Source organism: Dipodomys merriami, unplaced genomic scaffold (assembly GCF_024711535.1).
Source record: "Dipodomys merriami isolate MVZ:Mamm:240054 unplaced genomic scaffold, mDipMer1.0.p SCAF_554, whole genome shotgun sequence".
In the NCBI taxonomy this organism is placed as follows: Eukaryota; Metazoa; Chordata; class Mammalia; order Rodentia; family Heteromyidae; genus Dipodomys; species Dipodomys merriami.
In genome coordinates this window covers 422,776-444,871 of record NW_027206129.1, presented here as the reverse complement: position 1 = coordinate 444,871, position 22,096 = coordinate 422,776, and the positions used below count along the sequence as shown (strand labels likewise).

At 39.4% G+C, this 22,096-nt stretch overlaps 1 protein-coding gene across 3 annotated transcripts; it reads right to left on the bottom strand.

Moving 5' to 3' along the window:
* Positions 1–3,856: 3,856 nt before the first annotated feature.
* LOC138811987 (ATP synthase subunit gamma, mitochondrial) lies at positions 3,857–22,008 on the bottom strand. 3 transcript variants are annotated; one of them, XM_069999935.1, is made up of 9 exons: positions 21,953–22,008; positions 12,386–12,420; positions 11,326–11,457; positions 7,888–8,092; positions 7,309–7,452; positions 7,139–7,203; positions 5,794–6,046; positions 4,544–4,580; positions 3,857–4,001 (listed from the first exon to the last, which is right to left on the bottom strand). In XM_069999935.1, exons 2-8 carry the CDS (start codon positions 12,402–12,404, stop codon positions 4,574–4,576), a joined length of 825 nt encoding a protein of 274 aa, XP_069856036.1. In that variant the 5' UTR covers positions 12,405–12,420; positions 21,953–22,008; the 3' UTR covers positions 3,857–4,001; positions 4,544–4,573. The 3 variants fall into 3 exon arrangements, with proteins under 3 accessions (XP_069856036.1, XP_069856035.1, XP_069856037.1); XM_069999934.1 differs by having other exon boundaries at positions 21,885–21,991; XM_069999936.1 differs by lacking the exon at positions 4,544–4,580 and having other exon boundaries at positions 21,885–21,991.
* Between the last annotated feature and the right edge of the window lie 88 nt (positions 22,009–22,096).

Sequence of the window (22,096 nt, the reverse complement as noted above, 5' to 3'; positions counted from 1 at the left end):
TAATATCAAAGGCTTGCTTTATCCTGTAATGCCTTTGTTTCCTTTCTAAGTGTTTGTTCTCATTTCACAGGACTCATGCCAGTTTTTAATCATTAGCTATATAAAGGTGACTCATCTGATTTTACATTCTTCCCAAATATACTAACATAGGTCACTGTATCTGATGACTAATGTCTGCTTGGATTTCCCATCTACATCGCAAATTTAATATTTGATGGGTGCCCAAAACAAAATTCATTGCTCTCTGTTCTTGGCCAGACTTGGGGGGAGGAACCAAGAACTATGTTCATCTCATTCACTGATCAGTATGATAAAAAACACTGGTGTCCATAGTACCTAGTAGGTAGTGTGTGGTAAATATGCTTTCTAGGAAAAGCTCACCTTGAAAGTGTGAAGAATGAGTATAGTGCATAACTCTGAACATAACTAAATTGTGAATATACTAAAACATGGAATTAAAGGGTGACTTCTGTGGCAATGGACCTGTATCTGTAAAGCTGTTATTTTCAAGTAGAAAGAAGGAAAAATGGATTCCAGGAAGCAAGAACTACTGCAGTGTGAAAGCAGATGTTTTGGACTGTGGAGTTTAACTCTTATCTATGGACAACTTAATAGGACACAGCTCTTACTAAGAGCCCTAATCCTGATCATTCCATCTTGCTGAGTGATGAAGAGCACCAAGAACACAGCAAAGCTGGGTTGTGGGTTGAACCCTGGTGCTAGCAGATACACAAAGCTAGGTTCTGGGCTAGACACCAGTGCTGGCAGGGTTTACAGGTGGGCATTCATAGACTAGCTCTGGTAAGAGCATCATTTTTCATTCAGTCGGTCCCAGCAGCTCAGTGCCTGCAGAGTATTCAAGCTTAACATGGCAGGTTAACAACAGTAATAGTTTTGAAAGGTTACTAATGTTCCATCCTAAACACAAAAGGTTTGTACAGAGCAAATTATAGAAAACAGGCCTTGTAATAATAGAAACTTGGTCATACAATACTCAAGTTGACAGAACTAGCAATTTAGGTAGTTTTTAGATGTTTCTAGAAAGCAGAGTAACATTTAAAGTTTATGACCTGGTTTTCATTTTGTGTCTGTGTGTGTAATGCTAGGAATTGAATGTAGGCTTCTTCATGGTAAGCAGGCATTCTACCCCCAAGCCATACCCTCAGCCCTGGTTTATCTTTTCAAGAGCAGTTTGGCAGCATTTATTTGAACACTTCCTTGTAAGAAACTTTCCCCTGGATTTCCATTAAAGAATATGCAAATCCAATGAACTGATACCCAATTTCATTCTTCAGATTCCTTGTAAAACTTCTAGAAGGGATTCCCCCCCCCCCCCCCCTGCAAATGATAAACTGGACAAAAAGCCAGAGGGAACAACAGGAAAGTAATTCGAAAGCTGTATCCTTTTCCTCATGTGGCAGTGTTGGGGGACAGCCTCTTCCCAGCCCTGGCAGACAGCAGGTTTGTACTTTAGAGAGAATGAACAACTGGATTCAGGCCACCAGGATCTTTGAGTACTGATGGTGCCTGTGTGGGCCTGACGATGGGCTCTTACTACCAGCTGCAAGCGAAGCCACTTTGTCTACTGGTTTCTTTCTAGATGCTAGCTTTTAAGCCATCACTTTCCAGAAGGAGCCTGGAAGAACCTATAGATACTGACATATAAGTTGACCTAGTAAATTACCCAAACTCACTGGCAGAAAACCAAAGATTTTCAGGCATCTGGGGAAAATTTGAGACTAAGGGTTGAGGAAAACCTGGACCTGGTCACTGAATTCCCCCCACCCCCCTTTACATTTTAAAGCAAAACAAAAAAGGAAAAGAACATTCAACAGAGACCCTATATAGGCCAGAAGGCCTGAAATGTTTACTATCTGGCGCTTCACAAATGTATGCCAACACTTTGGAATCCAAAACCTAGATCATGGCAGGGAAACAGCAGATGAAATTATTACTATGTAAAATCAGGATCTTGGGCAATTATTGAAAAAGAATACTCAATAGAAAAGGAATGTAATAAAAGAATGAGAAAAACTGGAGGAAATCCTTTAACAGGATTTTTTTCTCCCTTTGGAAAAAATCCAAATAGAAAAACTGAGTTTCAGGACAAGAGATGACTGTAGAAAGTAGAAATAATCACATGTAATATGTAGCACAATGAAGCCACTTGAAATAACCAATGTCTCAGGATTGTGGGTCTTTTTGTCTGAATTTCCACAGCTAAAAGCCCTAATGTTCAACACAATATCCATCATCATTGTGAATTTTGAGAATAAGAGACCTAAGTCTTTGGAGGAAACTGGCAGTGCTTAATACAGTGTGTGGTGAGAGCTTGTGAGAACCTGGGTTTGATCCCCAGCTCAAAAAGAATGGGGACGGGAGAGGGAAAAATGCCGAGAACAATGGAAGGGGTGACATTGATCAAGACGCATTGTACTCATAACCTGACTTATGAGGAGCTGAAGCCTCAAAGAGACAAACAGCACACTTTCTCTTATATATGTATGCTAGATCTACAATACAAACATGCATGGTAACACATTTTATGCATTTACACACAAGCTGACTAAAGGATGACATACTTAAGGGAGGAGTCAAAGGAGTAACTCCTCCAAACGACTAATAAACTGCTTTAAAAAAAAAAAAAAAAACAAGTACCAGGAAGTAGAAACATGCTTTTTGGGGAAAGGTAATGAAATAAAACATGAAAGGAGGTTGAGCAAATACAGTCATTATATTCAATGTACAGTATGTAATAACTGAATTACATAACAGGGTAGGGATGGGAGGGGGGAAATGGGGGAAGAATGATGGAAAGGGTGGCATTGATCAAGGTGTATTGCACTCATCTGACATATGGAATTGCAACTCTTTGTACAACCACTTAATAAAAATATTTTTTTAAAAAACAATAATAAAAATAACTTTAAAAAGGAGTATAGTTTTTGGAGCTGAGTGAGGTGGCTGATGGCTAAAATCCAGTAGAGATTAGGACTGTGGTGCATGGCTGGCTAACACCCTATTTGGAAAATGACTAACACCAAAAAGGGGGTAGGGGGAGCAAAGAAGTATGACTGAAGAGGTAGACCGAAACTACCACATACTGTGTGAAAAATGCCAAAAAGGAGGTAAAGGGATATGGCTGAAAAGGTAGAGCATCTGTATAACAAGCATCAGGTCCCAGGTTCAAAGTCGTTACCCCCCCCCCCCCGCCCACACACACACACAATCACTACAGTTATAGGAAAATAAGAAAATACTTGAAGAATCCTTTCTAAACATAAGCACTTATTCAGGTATTTTTCTCAGTTCAGAATATACATCACATCAACTTAAATGAGAATGGGTTTTACTTTTTATATTCTGGAATACTTTCATAATAAATGTATATGCTCTATTTTATATAAATAGGAAAAAAGACCTAAGAGTTTAGCATGGGCAACACAGTATAGAATTAGGTCAAGCATCCAAATCTAAATATACTGAAATGATATATACTCAATGGTTTTAAAGTGTATGCTTATCTGTTTATATATAAAATATAAGGGTATGCCTGGAATTCCTGATGCCAGGAATACCTGATAAATGGTTATCATTCTTAACTACATTTTGTTGACAGCTCTTTAAACTTGCAAAAGAATGGCAGCCAAGGCTAAAGTGGGTCCAACAGCTCTTCTTTCCCTAGCCCTGAAGAAATTGTGGCCTTTATGGCTTGTACAGAACCATAAAACCAGAAGAGCTTCATAAATTGGCTTCCACTAGAAACTTTTGATAGTTAACATGTTAATATTTTAAAATATCTTAACATTACCTCATTTTGAAAACTACATCTATTTATTTTAAGAAGAGACCATGATTTTTCTTATTGTAAGTCATTTATTGTAATATAATTTACAAACATCTTGCTGTCTTTAGTAATTCAAACAATGAAGCAGGTTTCTTCTGACAAAGACAGCAATAAGCTAAAAACAAAATCAGCTTGCTGAATTTTCCTTCTTTACCTGAAAAACAAAGTACAAGTAAAAATCAAACAGTAGAACATAATTATGTCAAGAAAATAACTCATCTACTTGGGGTGGAAAAAACTGAATTTACATATCGATGTCCCAGTGGTTCTCAAATTTTGGTCTATGGGACTATTTGTGAAATTTATAATTTGGTTATGTCTGTTTGGTTCTCTTTATCTGTACAGTACACAAGATTTTCCAGAGGACACATGATGCATGGCATCACAGCAACATAAACACTGAGGCTAATGAAAATGTAAATATCCTCCCTCAAATCAGATATTAAGGGGTGCCTACAACATAAAGCTTGAGAATCATCAGTCCTCACTCACCCAAAGTTAATAGTTCACAATAATGTTACTGATCTATCCTTTTCTGCAGCATATTTAATGTGAAAAGAAAAAGTCAACTACCACCATCCATATGCTTCTACAAATTGGATCCTACAATAAACCTGATTGCCAATCTCAAATGTCTTTGTTACCTCCTTATGGCTAGTTTCTTTTCTGAAAGTGTATGGGGAATGTAAACTTTACCTCTTGTCTGAGGATGGAAGTTGGTTTTCATTAATCCCTGGTTATTGTATTAGAAGAAAAAGACAAACACAAAACAAGCAGGTCAAGAAGCAATCCATATGAGTTAATCATAGTCCATGTCTTTACATGCTACCTTGAGAATAACACATAAAGATTTTACAAACAAACATTCCTTTAAAACCAACTCAACAAGATAAAAAGCTGTAGAGTCCAATCTGATTAGAAGTGATAAAAACATGTCCATGCAAGGGCTTGATACTCAAAAATGAGATGTGTATCTTTTGTCAGGTGTGCCTGTAGTCATAGCAACTAGAAGACTGAGGTAGTAGACTGAGGTAGTAGGACTGCTTAAGCGCAGGAGCAAGACCTACCTCAAAAAACAAATACGAACTTTTTAAATTCAAAAGGTAAATGACAAGGATCTGTATAAAATGGGCTTAAAGATGAAAAAATTAAAGAGATACATAGAAGGTAAAAGTTTTACAAGTTAATAACCAACTGGTGGGAGGTATGACTGGATAAATCCAAGACAACTCAGCACACATTTCATCTTGCAAAATACACTCTAGTGTATTTTTCTTACAGTATTAAATACCCCAGAGGGGTCAGGCATGGTGGTGCATGCTTTCAGTAACAATAACAACTAGGACAAAAAAAAAAACCTCACAGCCTATCTCAACAAAGAAGCTAGGTATAATCCAAGTGGCAATGGCCTAGCAAGGCCCTAAGTTCAAGGATCATACCCTTAACACTGCACCTACATACTCAATTTCTCAATAGTCAAGACATTTTCTAAAGGAGAGAAGCATGCTACCAAATGGCAACAATACAGAAAATTGAATAGAAACTGGGACTCTACCATCATTCAATAGTTCACAAACCCAAAACTAGTCTTCTATCTCAGAAAGTTTGGATTATAATGCACTAAATACCGAAGATAATTTCCAAATGATAATGAATTCATATTCTTGTTCCTACCACTTTAGGAAAATGAGAGCTCACCAGATACAGATCTCTAAACAAGAAAGCCAGCCTGAGCCAGTTTCCACTAAAACAATCAGAAGAAATCAAAGCAATCCCATCTTTACCAAATCTTTACATCCAAAGAGTTAGGACACACAATTCAGTAATGAATCATTTTCACCTTAATACAACACAAAGGCAGAAAACTTTTAAGCATCCAAATGTTAAACGAGCTGTCAGGAGAGAAGAGTAAAACCTTCTAGGGGCAACAACGTAGAATTACTTACAGAGCAGCAGCCCCAGAGATAATTTCAATCAGCTCCTTAGTGATGACAGCTTGGCGGGTGCGGTTGAATGTGAGAGTTAGTTTATCTATCATTTCAGAAGCATTCTTGCTGGCATTATCCATGGCTGTCATCCTGGCACTCTGCTCACTGGTAGTGGACTCCTTCAGGGAGTAGTAGATGATGTTGGCCAGGCTGTACTCTTGGTAATTTTGCAGCACATCTGAATCAATATCATCATAGACACTCATGCTCTCTGTTAAAACAAGCAATGAATTTTTTTTTGAAGTTATCTAGAATAAGTACAGAAGACTGACTGCATTAAAAATCCTTTTAAATTACCAAGCATATAACTTTACAGTAAGCTGAATGAAGCTGTTATAATATTTTCTACATGGTTTTTTTCTATATCACAGATGATAACATTTTTAGCAAAATATGTGTAAACAAAACACTGGACAGTCTAGTTTTAGGAAAGTGACATTTAAAAGAACTACTAAACTCAATGAGTATGATATCTTCTGATTAACAGTGTCACAAAAACATCAAGAACTTAATGAAATGTTATTCTCAAGAAAAGTTAGTGCCTGGTGGCTCACGCCTGTAATCCTAGCTACTTAGGAGGCTGAGATCTGAGGATCACGGTTCAATGCCAGCCCCAGCAGGAAAGTCCATGAGACTCTTATCTCCAATTAACCAATAGAAAACTGCAAGTGGCACTATGGCTCAAGTGGTAGAGCACTTGTTTTGAGCTGAAGAGTTCAGGGACAGTGCTCAGGCCCAGAGTTCAAGCCCCACAACCACTACCACCAACAACAACAAAAAAGAAAAACAGAAACTGATAAGAACTTCTGTTTTAATGTTACAGAAATTTAGCGTTTTTCTTGTTTGCGTCAATGCCAATTTTAAATCATTAGAAGTGGTCAAGCAGCCAGGCACTGGTGGCTTACACCTGTAATTCAAGAGGCTGTGATCTGAGTATTGCGGTTTGAAGTCAGCCAGGGTAGGAAAGTTTGTGAGACCCTTAAAACCAATTAACACCAAAAAGCTGTAGATAAGTGGTAGATGCTAGCCTTGAACACAAAAAGCCCAGAGGCAGCACTTAGGCCAAGTTCAAGCCCTAGGACCAGGACACACACACGTGAAGCACTATTGTATTTCATCAAATTTCAAATAGTATTGATCATAACTTCTCTCTATAATTTAAAAAAAAATCTTTTAGGCATGGTATTTCATACCTGTAATTTCAGCTCGTATCATTTGTGTCAGCTGGTAAATTCTGACTGTTTTCCTTAGTGAATTGATGTTTCACCTACACCCTCAGAATACTTGTCAGGCAACTACTTACCAGCACTTGCAATAGTATCAAGAGAAAAGATGGGTTTTTCTTCTGTCTTATAGGAAATAACAGACCTAGAAGTGATAAAAATCAAATGTAAATCTTGCAATAATTTTAAAATTAAGCATTTATTTTAAAACAGGAAAATACAAGAATTAAGAATTCTGAATGTTTCTTGCCTGAATCGATTGAAGATGATAGAGCCTTCATCAAACTCATATCCAGAATTTAATAATTCAAGAGCAATGACTGATGCATCTCCAAAAGTAGGGGGCTTTCTTCCCACATCTTTGAATGTCACCAGAAACTTGTCAGAATGAGTACTAGAAATCACATTAAACAGTTCAGTGGAATGCTTATGTTATCACCAAGGGTCCAGTTTTGGACCTTATCATACCTTATCATTCCTTTCTTTCAGTACAAAGAACTAAGGACTAAACGTTAGGCCTTCCTTATTTTACACTCTCTTTGCCTTTGGCTACTTTAAATCTGAACTAACGATTGTTCCTTTCTAACATTTCCAGTCTCTGATGATAGAGTCTCTGATTTCTTGTTTGCATTAATGCCAATGGCTTTGGATATTACCAATGTATTTCACAGTGGTGTGGATGAAGGAGAATCTAAAAACAAGTAAAATATATATGTACAGATACATACTCCCCCCACCCAATATATCCAGAGGAAAAAAACAAAATAAAAAAGCTTCTCTGAGTAAATCAAAAACATCTTGTACAGTTGCACGAAAGCCATATATTTACCTATGGAGAATGCCCCTGAGTTTATCACCAACTCCAACCAGCATGACCTCTTTTCCAGCTGCCGTGAGTGTAGCCACCTCATTTTTTATCAGTTTAGCAACTGATGAGTGAATAGCACCACAGAGTCCTCGGTCTGAGGACACACCAATAAGCAAGTGTTTCTTCTTATCTTCAGTTACCTTAATATCAGCTTTTTCATACAGAGCTGAAAAAAAAATATGATTTTTCAAATGCAATTTGCATTCAAGGTGCAATGATCTCAACCAAATTTACAAAAGAAGCCCAAAGGTGGCTCAGCAGTAGAGTGCTTGCCTAGCATGCATGAGACTCTCGGTTTGATTCCTCAGCACCACATAAATAGAGAAAACTAGAAGAGGCGCTGTGGCTCAAGAGGTAAAGCACTCGCCTTGAGCTGAAGAGCTGAGGAACAGCACCCAGACAGAGTTCAAGCCCCATGACCAAGAAAAAAAAAAAAAAGTGCTGTAGTCAATATATTCATTTATGTTTAGGTGGCACTTTGACTAGTACATTCAGGAATGTCTGTGTATATACTCAATAACCCGACTGAAAACCATAAAGATTTAAATCTCTATCTAGGGAAGATTCCTAAGGGTCATAAATGGCCAATTTTCATATGTACTGACTCTAAGAAGTTTCTAAAACTAAAGAATAAAAAAAGTTAGAATTTGGGGCTGGGAAGGTGGCTCAGTGGTAGAGCGCTTGCCTTGCATGCATGAGGCCCTGGGTTCGATTCCTCAGCACCACATAAGCAAAAAGTAAAAAGCTGGAAGTGGCGCTGTGGCTCAAGTGGTAGAGCGCTACCCTTGAGCTGAAGAGCTGAGGGACAGTGCCCAGGCCAGAGTTCAGGCCCCATGACCGGACCCAAAAAAATAAAAAAAAAGTTAGAATTTTAGAAGTACCTAACTCACCTAGACAGCAAGCTCCTACAGAATGCAGTCTTCCAGCATAAAACTAAAACATCAGAAACAAAGACTTACTGAGCTTCTCATCATCTGCCTATCAAGTTTTTAAAAACTTGTTGATACTTACATAATGAATGCCAATTTATTTTTGGGACTATCTGACCAACTTTGTGGGTCTGATGATCTCAGCAAAAGCTAAGAGGAAATTAAATAAGAATACGCTGATTTAACGAGGTGTAAGGCAGTGAGAATGGGGAGAAATCATGTCAATTTACCACATTGGGCTCTGGGCTCAGCTAGCCTCTTGGGAAGTAGCTATCAGGGAATCAAGGTTCAAAGTCTGCCTGGGCAACAAAAACTTGCACACACACAAAAAATCATCTGAATCATGGCTGGGTGTGTGGCACACATCTGTTAATCCCATTACTACGGAAACAATGGCTAGGCACAGTGATACGTGCAGGCCACCCCAGAAACATAGGTGAAAGCACACAAACTAAGCCAACCTGGGAATAAAGCAAAGCCCTACCCTCAAAATAGCCAATGCACAAAGGGGTTGGAGGTCAGCCTCAAGTAGTAGAACATATGCCTTGTAACAAGCACAAGGTTTTGGGTTGCATCCCCAGAACTACCAAAACAACAGAAAATGTGAAGGACCAGTGGCTACTCAGGAGGCTGAGATCTGAGGACTGTGGTTGATATTACCTGAAAACCTTGTGAGACTTATCTAAATCTAAATCAGATGCAGCTAAAGTGGTAGAATGCCATACTTTAACAGGAAAAGCCAAGTGAGAGTACCAGTCCCTGAGTCCTAGTTCAGTATTGGCACAAATACACACACATACAGATAGAGCAATGAAACAGTAGCATGTAGATGAAGGAAGGGGTACCAGGAATAGGATTATGTAAAGGCTTGAAAATCAAGATCACTTAACATGTTGTTGCAAATTGGTTTTAAGCAGCGAACAGCAGTAATAATTTATAACTTATTTATTGTGCCTGTGGGGTAGAGAGAAGACTGCAGGGGCAAGAGCAGAAGCAAGGACAGTACTTACATGATTAGACAAACAGATGGAAGGGACTTAGTTCTAATTAGAACAACCCTGTGGAAGACAGGAGCCAAGTGGCCTTGTAGCTATTTAACTTAGGCCTTTCCTCATAGGGCGCACTAGGATTTTCTTTACTATAAACTTTGTGTACATTTTTTTTTTTGGTAGTCCCAGGGCTTGAACTCAGGACTTGGGCACTGATCCTGAGCTTCTTTTGCTCAAGCACTACCACTTGAGCCACAGTGCCACTTCTGGTCTTTTCTGTTTATGTGGTAGTGAGGAATGGAATCCAGGGCTTCATGCATGCTAGGCAAGCACTCTACCATTAAGCCACATTCCCAGCCCTGTATACATTTTTCATAATAATGAATCTAAAATTCTATGAGGTGGCCTCAATTCAGCCATGAGATGGCATAATGCAAGAATTCAGAAAATATTATAACAAGTTAAGATAGGAACTTCCCAGCATTTTCAACTTTGCTTCTGAGACAAATTAATAATCAGGTATGAATCCATCTAAGAACAAAAACTAAAATTCCTTTTAAAACCATTGCATCACTTCTTTGCACCCAAAGACTAATGAAGAATGAGTGTTCTATAAGATGGTAAGGTAAAACTGTGTTTGAAGCTTTGAAAAATGTCAAGTATTGTAAAGTAGAAGGTTTGGTCCATGGAAGTGTGGTTCCAGTGCAAAGCGCAAACCTTGCGTGAAAAGGCCAAATGAGAACCTGAAGCCCTGAGTTTAAGCCCCAATATTTGCACAGAAAAGGATTAAATAAATAAATAAGGATCTTCACATGTCCCGCATAGTGGCACATGCTTGTATTTCCAGCTCTCAGGAGATCTTAGTTTGTGAACAGTCTAGGCTACATAGCAACTCCTTATTTCTAAAAAAGTTAAAAGTTTTCAGTTGCTTTTCTTGATCCTACATCATTCATTTTCTTAAAATACTGTCACACATCCTCTCCACCACCATTTAATCAATTCTCCACCTCAGAGTACCACTCTACTACCTGCCACCTCCAGAGTCCTATAACAACACAGAGGAGGTAGCAGGATAAAAGCTAGCATTTGTGTCTAATGCATTATGTTTCCAAGGTTTTTCATAGGACATTTAATATTAATATTTTGCGGTATATTTAATATTCCTAGGGGGGGAATCAATGTTTAATGTTAACATATGCAGTAGTTAATATACAGAATTTGATAACAAAGCAGTGTTTCACACACAGAGGCTGGTATCCATTGACATGTGACCTTGGGCAAATCACTTGCTTTGGAGGTGTAGGAATCCCAAGATTCCTACCCGCCCCCCCCCCGAGCTGCTATGCATGCATGTAAAGTGCATGCACATGGAGGATGTCACACAGCCAGTACTCAGAATGGGCCTGCCACTGGGTAAAGCAGTAGATAAAAGTCATCAGTAATTCTTACATTAAGTAATGTGTGAATGACTCTTCTCTTACCCAAAGATCCTATTCCATATACTCGAGCCGGCTTCAGCTCCCTCTCTGCACGGGAATATTTTGCTGCTGCTACCATTTTCATAGATTTGGTAATTTTCTGGATGTTTTTGATCGACTTCAGTCGCCTGGTTACTGAAAAAATGGAAGTGCTGCATTAAGACCAAGGAATTACAATATAATTTCATTTGTGAAGTCTGAAATTTTCTTCTAAAGTGCAACAACATAGAGCAAGCAGCATTTATAGTACAAATGAACAGAATGGCTAAGCCACTCTTAATGTCAATACTAGTACCAGTAAATAGATAAGACTATAGTTATTTAGACAGGATAAACAGCAATATGAGAGACCATACAGTATACATTTAAAATTAACTGATATTGGACTGGGAATGTGGCTTAGTGATAGAGTGCTTGCCTAGCATGCATTAAGCCCTGAGTTCAATTCCTCAGTACCACATACACAGAAAAGGCTGGAAATGGCACTGTAGCTCAAATGGTAGAGTGCTAGTCTTAAGCAAAAGAAGCTCAGGACACTGCTGAGTTCAAGCCCCAGGATTGGCCCCCAAAAAACAAAAACTACAACAACAAAAAAACTCCTGACATTAAAAATGGCTTCACCTGGGCTGGGAATGTGGCTTAGTGGTAGCATGCATGAAGCCCTGGGTTCGACTCCTCAGTACCGCATAAACAGAAAAAGCTGGAAGCGGTAGCTCAATGGTGGAATGCTAGCCTTGAGCAAAAAAGCAGCTCAGGGACAATGCTCAGGCCCTGAGTTCAAGCCCCAGGATTGGCAATAAATAAATAAATAAAAATGGCTTCACCTGTATATTCCATAACATTATATATACACATAATCATTTTTTCTAATTGTATTATTACTGGACACAGCATAGAATTAAAAAACCTGTTTCACGTGTTACCTCAGAGTTACCTTTTCAAAGAATAGATAGATTCATAGAACATAGATTCATCTTATCTATTTGACCAATAGACGATGAAGAAAGTGTCATACAAACTTAATTCTTCACAATGAACATATTTAGACAAACAAAATACTTACTATCTTTCAACGTCACCATCTTTCAAACTTGGATCCTGAGAATAAAGATTGTAAAAATATTTCAGTTCTTTTGAAACAGCTCCATTATAAAAGAAACATATTCAGAGCTAATGTTTACTTAATAGTTCATAAAAATAACCTATCAAATATATATGAATAGAAATAGTTCTATATTTAAATTCTCCAAGCAAATACCAAAGGCCCCATTTTACCTGACCTAACTCTGAGCATAAACCTTGCACTGGCATTGGTGATAGCAACTGTTAAGTGGTCTTTCCCCAACTGCATCCCTAGGCTTACATTATATCCAGGACTGTCTAACTATACTTGAAACTCAATGGAGCTGGGAAGGTGGCTCAGCAGTAGAGTGCTTGCCTTGCATGCATGAGGCCCTTGGTTCGATTTCTCAGCACCACATAAGCAGAAAAAGCCAGAAGTGATGCTGTAGTTCAAGTGGTAAAGCGCTAACCTTGAGCTGAAGAGCTCAGGGACAGTGCGCAGGGACAAAGTTCAGGCCCACGACTGACCAAAAAAAAGTTACAGTTCTCTCTTGTGGCTAGGAATGTGAGTTAGTGGTAGAGTGCTTGTCTTGTATGCATGAAGTCCTGGATTCCATTCCTCAGAACCACATATACAGAAAAAGTTGGAAGTGGTGCTGTGGCTCAAGTGGTAGAGCACTCACTAAAGAAGCTCAGGCCCTGAATTCAAGTCCCAGGACTGGCAAAAAGAAAAAAAGAAACTCAAGGCCAAGGTATGGGGTGTAGTTCAGTGGCAAAGTGCTTACCTAGCAAGTACAACACCTTCTGTTCAATCTAGCACCCAAAAAAGAAAAAAACAAATAAAAAACAAAAAACAAAGCTGGGCACTGGTGGCTCACATTTCTAATCCTAGCTGAAAGGCTGAAATCTGAGGATCCTGGTTCAAAGCCAGCTCACACAAGGAAGTCCATAAGACTTATCTCCAATTAAGCACAGAAAAAGCCAGAAGCAGCACTGTGGCTCAAATGGTAGAGTGTTAGCCTTGAGGAAAAGGAGCCCTGGGACCGTTATCCAGGCCCAGAGTTTAAGCCCCAGGACCAGCAAACAAACAAACAAACACAACCCCAAAACCCCATGCAAGGACACACTCATCTAAAAACAACTTTGACTGCATTAGTGCCTAGTAACTTTTAAAAATAATATTCAGAAACTAGGTGCCAGTAACTCATACCAGTAATCCCAGCTACTCAGTAGGTTGAGACCTGGAGGATTAGTTCAAAGCCAGATAAAGGTGGAAAAGTCTCAGAGATTCCATCTCTATTCAATAAGCAAAAAAATAGGGCTGAGGTGGTAAACTGCCTTCTGTGAGGAAGCAAGGCCTTGAGTTCAGGCAAACAATAGTACTTAGCAGCAGCCATACACTAATAGGGCCACACAGATGGAAGCACATTTTTGAAAAAAAAATTAGAGTCAATTTAATAAATCTTTAAGCTACTTCTGTGTTCATGCACTGGTTAATAGGATATTGTATGTAAACACACAAGAAACAACTCAAAGGTAAGATTCCTGAAAACATTTATATAAATTGAATCATATATTTGTTAAGTCTTGAAAGTCGAAATGTTACTACACAAAGTCAAAATCAGTGACTGAAATGTTGGTGAAAGATGAATGAGATCAATGAATGCTTGCCCCAGTGGGAAAAATAGCATGTCACGAGATATTATCTTTAATCTTTTGAATCCATCCAAAATACTGATGTGTCAGGAAAAGTACATGGGAGAACTGAAGACCCAGTAATTTGTGCATAAAGCATATGCTAACCCAACTATGTCTATCACAGCATTATTCACCATAGCTAAGATATGGAACCAACCCAGATGCCCCTCAGTAGATGAATGGATCGAGAAAATAGGGTGTGTGTGTGTGTGTGTGTGTGTGTGTGTGTGTGTGTGTGTGTGTGTGTGTGTGTGTGTGTGTGTGTGTGTGTGTGTGTGTGTGTGTGTGTGTGTGTGTGTGTGTGTGTGTGTGTGTGTGTGTGTGTGTGTGTGTGTGTGTGTGTGTGTGTGTGTGTGTGTGTGTGTACATACACAATGGAATTCTATGCTTCCATCAGAAAGAATGACACCATCCCATGTGTTAGGAAATGGAAAGACTTGGAAAAAATTATATTAAGTAAACCAGACCCAAAGCAACATAGGTCCCATGGTTTCCCTTATTTGCAATAACTAGTATATGTCTAGGAAAATCTTACCAGACAAGCAGAAAAGATTAAAAGCTATGTACATATGATCATGTAAGATGATGCTAAGTGAAATGGACCCCAAGACAGGAACACAAGAGGTTTTTTTTTTTTTCTTTGTCACTGTTGTTTTTAATGTACTATGTGATTTTTTTTGTTTCTTTTGTATGTTCTACCCCCATGGTATAATCCTTGTTGTCACCGTATTTGATTCCAGGGCCCTGCAAAGGGATAGCAGAGGAAAAACAAAGGAAGGGATAACAATGCTCGATAGGAAATGTATTCATTATCTTATTCATGTAACTCTAACCCCTCTGTACAGTATCTTTACAATAAGAAAGTATTTTTTTAAAGGGATATGCTGGGCTGGGAATGTAGCTTAGTGGTAGAGTGCTTGCCTAGCAGGCATGAAGCCCTGGGTTCGATTCCTCAGTACCGCATAAACAGAAAAAGCTGGAAGTGGTGCTGTGGCTCAAGTGGTAGAGTGCTAGCCTTGAGCACAAAGAGGCTCAAGGACAGTGCCCAGGCCCTGAGTTCAAGCTCCACAACTGGCAAAAAAAAAAAAAAAAAAAAGAATGTGCTAACCAAGGGAAGGTATTCTCTTAACAGAATTTTTGCAAGATACAAACAGTAGTTTTGAAAGATAATGTCATGCTCAGAGAGCATGAAAGACAGACAGAGCCTATGCGAGGCCCTGGGTTCAATCCTCAACATTACACAAGAAAGAAAAAAGGAAGCAAGGGAGAGAGGGGGAGAAAGGAAGGAAGGAAGGGAAGGAGGGAGGGAGGGAGGGAAAGCAAGAAAGCAAACATGCATGCATCCATGAATAGAGGGGAATTACAGACATGGGGCATAATTAAATATCATGTAAAGAATTTATTACTTTTAAATATTTCAAAGAAAATGTGTGTAAATACTATAGTATTTAGCAGGTAGGAAGAAAGAGATGAAGGTTTGTAAGCCCACAAGACATTTTCATTTTCAGATGAGAGAGTAAGTGATTACTGTCAAATGAGCTTGGAATACTGATAACATTCATAGCATGGAGATATGGGCACCTGTAGCATGCAGACAAGAGACAAGATGTGGGCAAACCAACGCACACAGATGCTTACAGGAAAAGGCAACAGTAAGAAGCTTTGCTTCTAAGTTAATGATTTGACTGGATGGTGCTGTCATAATGGTTACAGAGAGACTGGGTGGGATGAACTCCTTGGGGATAAGGAGTCTGAGTGAGAGATAGCAAGAAGGCTAGGTGGAATGTCCAATGAGAAATGATGGATTTTATATTTCAAGAGGTTTTGAAATACAGATTTGAAAACCACCAGTCACCATAGTTGTTGTTAAAAACTAACAAAGCCCAAACATAATCCCAATCATGTCAGATAGAACTAGAAGCAGAAGGAACACTTTCTACTTCTGTGAAACAAGCAGTAACCTAATGCTGACACCAGGAAATGAAAACTAGAGACTAAGGTCTTAAATGAACATAGGTGCAGAAATACTCAGTAATGTATGAACAAATCAAATCCAGCAACATATAAAAAAGCAATATACACCATTACCAGGTAGGACTTGCTCAGGTATGCAAGCTCATTTAATGTTCAAAATCAAACAGAATCACAACCACAAGTTAAGAAGAGAAACTGTACAACAAAAGGACACAAAAGTATCTAACAAAAATCTAACACCCATTCATCTAAAGCCTGTGAATAAACTTAAGAAACCTATGACAGTTTTCTCCCTAAGACTGAGAAACAGACAGCATTCTTGTTCAACATCATACTGGAAGTCAAAACCAAAGCACTAAGTCAGGAAGAGGAAGTAAACAGATGGGGAGAAAAGAACAAAAACAGAAAAAGAAAAAGGTTCTTTTGTTCACTAATGATATGATTGTCTATATAGAAAACCCAGAACCTTTCTAGAGTCAAAATGCAATTATATCCTACAAGGATGTCGGATATACGGATAATTTACATAAAAGTTAACCCTCAGTATTCAAAGGGTTTGTCTAAGGTTCCTTGTGTATACCAAAGGACATTCAAGTCCTTTTTATTAAATGGCATAATATTTACACAAATAACCTTCCCATATGCGGGGAGCATCGTAGAATGTCTTGAAAGCATAAAGTCTTTTTTTGTGTATATTTTTTAATTGTAAAAATACTGTACAGAGGGGAAGCATAAAGTCTTAAGTTCAAAAAAGAAAAAAAGGAAAAAGTAAAGGAAAAAAGAAAAAGTACTACATTGATCTGATTCTAAGGCTTCAAGAACTGAAAAAAATATGCTGTAAGCTAGCAGAGGAAAGTAACAGTACAGCAGAGATAATAAAAATAAGAGAAAAGAATAAATGAACAATCAGCTCTAACAAGATAAGGAAGAACTTTAAATTATATGCTACTTGAAAGAAGACAGTCTGAAAAAGGCTACATATTACATAATTCTACTATATTACATGCCACAAATGACAAGTCTATAACAATAGCAAAGAAATCAGTGGTTGTCAGGGTTTTGAGAGGGGAGGAAGAATTTTTTGAGTAAACTGCCCTGTAATAGTGGATACATTTGTCCAAACTCATTGAACTATACACCAAAAAGAGTGAACCTTAATGAACTGTGAATTTTTAATGTTAATTTTTTCTGTACTTTACAATGTTATTAAGCTGGACATGGTGACAAGTACCTGTAATCCCAGCTACTAAGAGATAGAAACAAGAGGTTCTCCAATTTGAGGCCTGTCCAACAAAATTAAGGAGACCCTATCTCAAAAACGAGACAGAAAAAAGCAAGAGGGCTGAGAGGGAGCTCAATGGAAGAGTGGCTGCCTAGAATACGCAAGGCCCTGAGTTCACAAAACAACCCTCTGTACTGAAATCTTCATTATAATTTTTTAAATGCAAGTCAAGAAATGACGTGTATTTTACAATATCATTTTTATGATTGTGCATATTAGTAATAATTAAGTTTTAAAATAGGTCATAATCAAATTATTTTTAAAAAGTCTCCTGACTTACATAATTCTAGTAGTTATAAAGAAATAATTTAGAGGAAACATATTTGTAAAATATTAGGATTGATTTAAGAGTGGATAAAAATAAAAGCAGGGAAATATCAACAAATGGCTATTTCAGAGCACAAACTATTAGATATAACGATTGCAGTGCTAACAAGCTTTTCTCAGAATGGCATCAGAAAAGTATCACCAGTTACATCAGTTATTCACTGGCTTCTTTTTTTTTTTCAGTATAATGACTTTTTCACCCCAAATGCCAAATTGATAGGCTTTAACAATTGATGTTTAGCTATTATGGTTTTATGCATATACTTTGACACAAGTATTACATTACAGACTAGCATATGGAACAAATATGGATGAACAAATGTTTTGGTTTCCATAAGCATTTCAAGTGAGAGCTAGAAGAGGAAGTGTCTTCTGATTCTTTATGCTAGAGGGGGTATGTGTTGTCATGTGTTTTGAAGCCCTCTTATGCACGACCTTCACTTAGCTCTAAAGATGATTGTGAAGTCGAAATTTTATTTTCCAAGGACAATCTGGCCATTGAATGGCTAGGCATAAATGGTCTGTCCTCTCTTTAGGACATAATCTGATACTGAATTTTGTACTAATAAGATTCTGCATTGAGAAGATAAAAGTTCTGCATCACTGTATCATGTCCTCTCACCGCAAGAAACCCTCAGATTATATGAGAAACTTGACATGTGTCAAATACAATGGATAGAGAATCCAATGGAATGTAAATTACCATATCTGCCATGATCATAGGATACTGTTAGATGAACAAATGTCAGTGGAGGTGTTCAAAGAAATTGCAGTTTAAGAGACTTATAGTTAAAGAATATATAATGCTGTGTAATATAAAAACTAAGGAAAAGGCACCAGCAGCTAGTTTCCAAGGAAAAGTCTAACATGTCTAATTCTGAAAATGAATGCTTGTGTTCAAGTCCATCATCTACCTCTACACTGAAAAGTGACTACGCCTCACTCTTTTTCTCCAAAACCTACCCATAATCCTTCTTCCTTTGCCACGTAGAATAACTGCATATTTCAGGTAGAAACTGTTTATACACTTGTTTTTTCAAATACTAATTGAGTCAAGAGCATCATTTCTGCCACTGTGCTAAGTTCTTTGAGAATACCAAGGTAATACCCTTGCTAATCCAAAATGTGTCTATTACCTCTATTTAAGAGATGAGGAACCGGGGGCTGGGAAGGTAGCTCAGTGGTAGAGCGTTTGCCTTGCATGCCTCAGGTCCTGGGTTCAATTCCCCAGCACCACATAAGCAAAAAGAAAAAAGCCGGAAGTAGCACTATGGCTCAAGTGGTAGAGTGCTAGCCTTGAGCTGAAGAGCTGAGGGACAGCGCCCAGGCCCAGAGTTCAGGCCCCATGACCGGATCCCCCCCCCCAAAAAAAAGAGATGAGGAACCAACAGCTCAGACACAGAAGAAATGCACCCAAGAACACATCCAGGCAGAACTGTAGCATCAGGACCCCAGTGCCCAACACACACAGGCTCCAGAGTCTACAATTTGGCCTATGTACACTCTGCTGCTGCCTTGAGGTTTACATCTGTCAGCAAATGTGTATTCTCAGCTTCAGAGGACGACCTGCCTCTTCTCTCCTGAAATGCCAGCCCTCTTCTCTTCAGTACACAGAGTACGATTTATGCCCACTGATAGCTCCTTACAAAGCAATTTCATTTTAGAAAATACTGAACACTAAAGAAAAAGGAATTTATGTTCCCCAAATTTGAAGACAGCAAAACCAGGAACTCCTTTTCTCAAATTTCTCCTTGAAAACAGAAACATAGCAGTAACAAATGATATTTTCTTTTTCAAACTCCCAAGAACCAAAACAGATCCAAGGAAATGCATCTTAATAGTTTTGTGAGGGCAAAGTTATTTCTCTTCCCTTTCAAATCAATTCTGTGAAGTATAAACCAGTAAGATTTTAATATCTGAATAAAAAGGATAACTGTAGTGGGAAGAGAAAACCATTAGACACCAAGAGCAATGAAGACACCAAGAGCAGAAAGAGAGAACATACATTCCACAGTGGAACACTGATGCTTGAAGATCAGTATTTATAATCTGCTGATTTAAAAACCAACACTCCAGACTAAGGACTCTCACCTTTATTTGATAACTGAAATTTCAAATTTAGGTTCCTAACAGTAGCTGTCTGACTACCAACATTTATTTAAACCAATCCTTTACTAAAAGGTGTTCAAAATTATTTTACAAGTTGTTTTGTGCCAGTTCTGGAGCTTGAATTCAAGGTCTGAGAGTGGTCCATGAGCTCTTTTGCTACCACTTGAGCCACAGCTCCACTTCCAGCCTTTTGGTGGTTAATTGGAGATAAGAGTCTCAGAGACTTCCATTCCTGGGACTGGCTTCAAATAACTATTTTCAGATCTCAGCTTGGATAGTTAAGATTCCAGGGGTGAGCCACCTCACAACCCCAATAATTTGTATGTGTTTTTATTAAATTCTATTTCTAGAATTTGATGATTACGTCTCTGAAACTCTGTTTTTAAAAAATAGTTTTAAGGTTCTCAAAACCAATTTGGATTTGACTTGTTTCCAAAAAATATCCTGCAGATAACATTAATGCACAAGAAGGAAAGAAAAGGGCTGACATTTCTGAGCATCACTGCATGCCAGGAAACTCTCCAACCCTATTTGTTCATCAGTACATTTTAACACTTACAAGCTTGCCAACTGGTGCAGGATAGGCACTGTTCAAATGTCTGCTGATTGGCTTATGGGAAAAGGTCCACACCTGAGAATTCAACTACTGTTGGATTAATTCTCATGAATCTTCCTTCTCAGTATTAGGAAAACAATCTGACTTCTAAGGCTAACCCTCCATAATGTTTCCATATTTAATTTCCCCTTTATCTTGAAACTCATACATTGCTACAGATTCTTTGCTTAATGTAAGAATTGTTTCAGTCGATGCTTTTATAGTTCCTCCTTATGAAGTTGCATACAGAACCCGACTTCATTGCTGTAGCTCCTTAGAAATCCTCCACTCTGTAAAATCGAATTAATTGCTAGGATACAACCTATTTGCAAAAAAAAAAAAAAAAAAAACCCTTAGCTGGGGGCACAGAAATGGAGGGACAGAGGGTGAACAAATGCAGCAGTGCTACTCAACTAAACACTATGTTGAAAATGAACTCTAGAACTTGAGGGTGGGGACGAGAGGGAAAAACTGGGAGAGTGAGGGAAGGAGTAACACTGTCCAAAAGAAATGCACTCTTTACCTGACCTATGTAACTGTAACCCCTCTGTACACCACCTCTACAGTAACAATAAAAATATTTTTTAAAATCCTCTTTGCCTCGTGTAAGAAACTATTCCAGCCTATCTAACTTTAAAATATCCCATCCTGTTCAACTGTGCCGCCACCCAAGGACTTTTAATGCCATTCTTAGGGCTTCTAATACTTTTTTTTTTTTTGGCCTCAGCGAACTAAGGTTAAAAGTCCACAAACGTGATAGCACTTTACACCTGAACAGCAGTTAACAAATGTCACTTAAAAGTCCACCTGTTGTTTCCTCCTTCTCAGGACAGACCTTGACGCTATTTCATGACCTTGCAGGCTCCTGCTTCCACCCAAGAATTTGGAGTCAGTGCTAATAGCCTAGTCCTTCTCCATCAAGAGACCCATCTTTCAAGTCTCGTCCGCCACCAGGCGACCACCAGCCCCCGAAGGTCTACGGCGTTCGCCTTCCTTTCCCCACTGCCCAGGAAAGCGTCTGCCACAGTGGGTGCCGGACCAGCGTGCACACGGGGCCGATCAGGGCTGCAGGGTCACCCCGACCAGCCCCGGAGGGCCTCGCAGGCCATCAAGGGCATGAAGCACAACCTGATTCTACCCCAGGCTTTCCTTAGTTGCCTGCGGACCCCGCTAAAGGCCTTCCCAACACTCGGTGCCCGGTATGCGGCGCAAGCTCCAGGAGGATTTGTGAGCAGGAGACCGCCCCGTCGCTAACTCCGACGACCGTCCCAGAGCGGATTCGGCCCCGGGGGACGCGGCGTGACCTCCATCCCTCGGATCACGGTTCCCGCCCTCGCACGCGCCCTTCCGCTTCCAAGCCGCTCCCCGCAGCCCCGGCCAACACGGCCTGGGCAGGACTCGGGGCCTAGCTCGGCCCTGAGGCTCGGGTCCGTCCCGCAGCACCCCCAAGCCGTCTCCCCCTGCCATCTGACTGAGCTCTCCCGTGCCTGGCAACCCTCCCGCAAGTTTCCATACCACTGCGACTGCAGGGCCACAGCAGACAGGCCGGCGACCCTCGTCCCAGCAAAGATGGTGGTGGCTACCTTGCTGAAGGTCGAGCAGGCGGGCCTTAGTGCGCATGTGCGAAGTCTCCCTCGACACGCCTTCTCTCCTCACTCGCCCTGTCAGTCTCGTTCCCTCCCGCCAGAGACCGGGAAGTCTCGCGAGTGTTGGAACCCAGCCTTTTC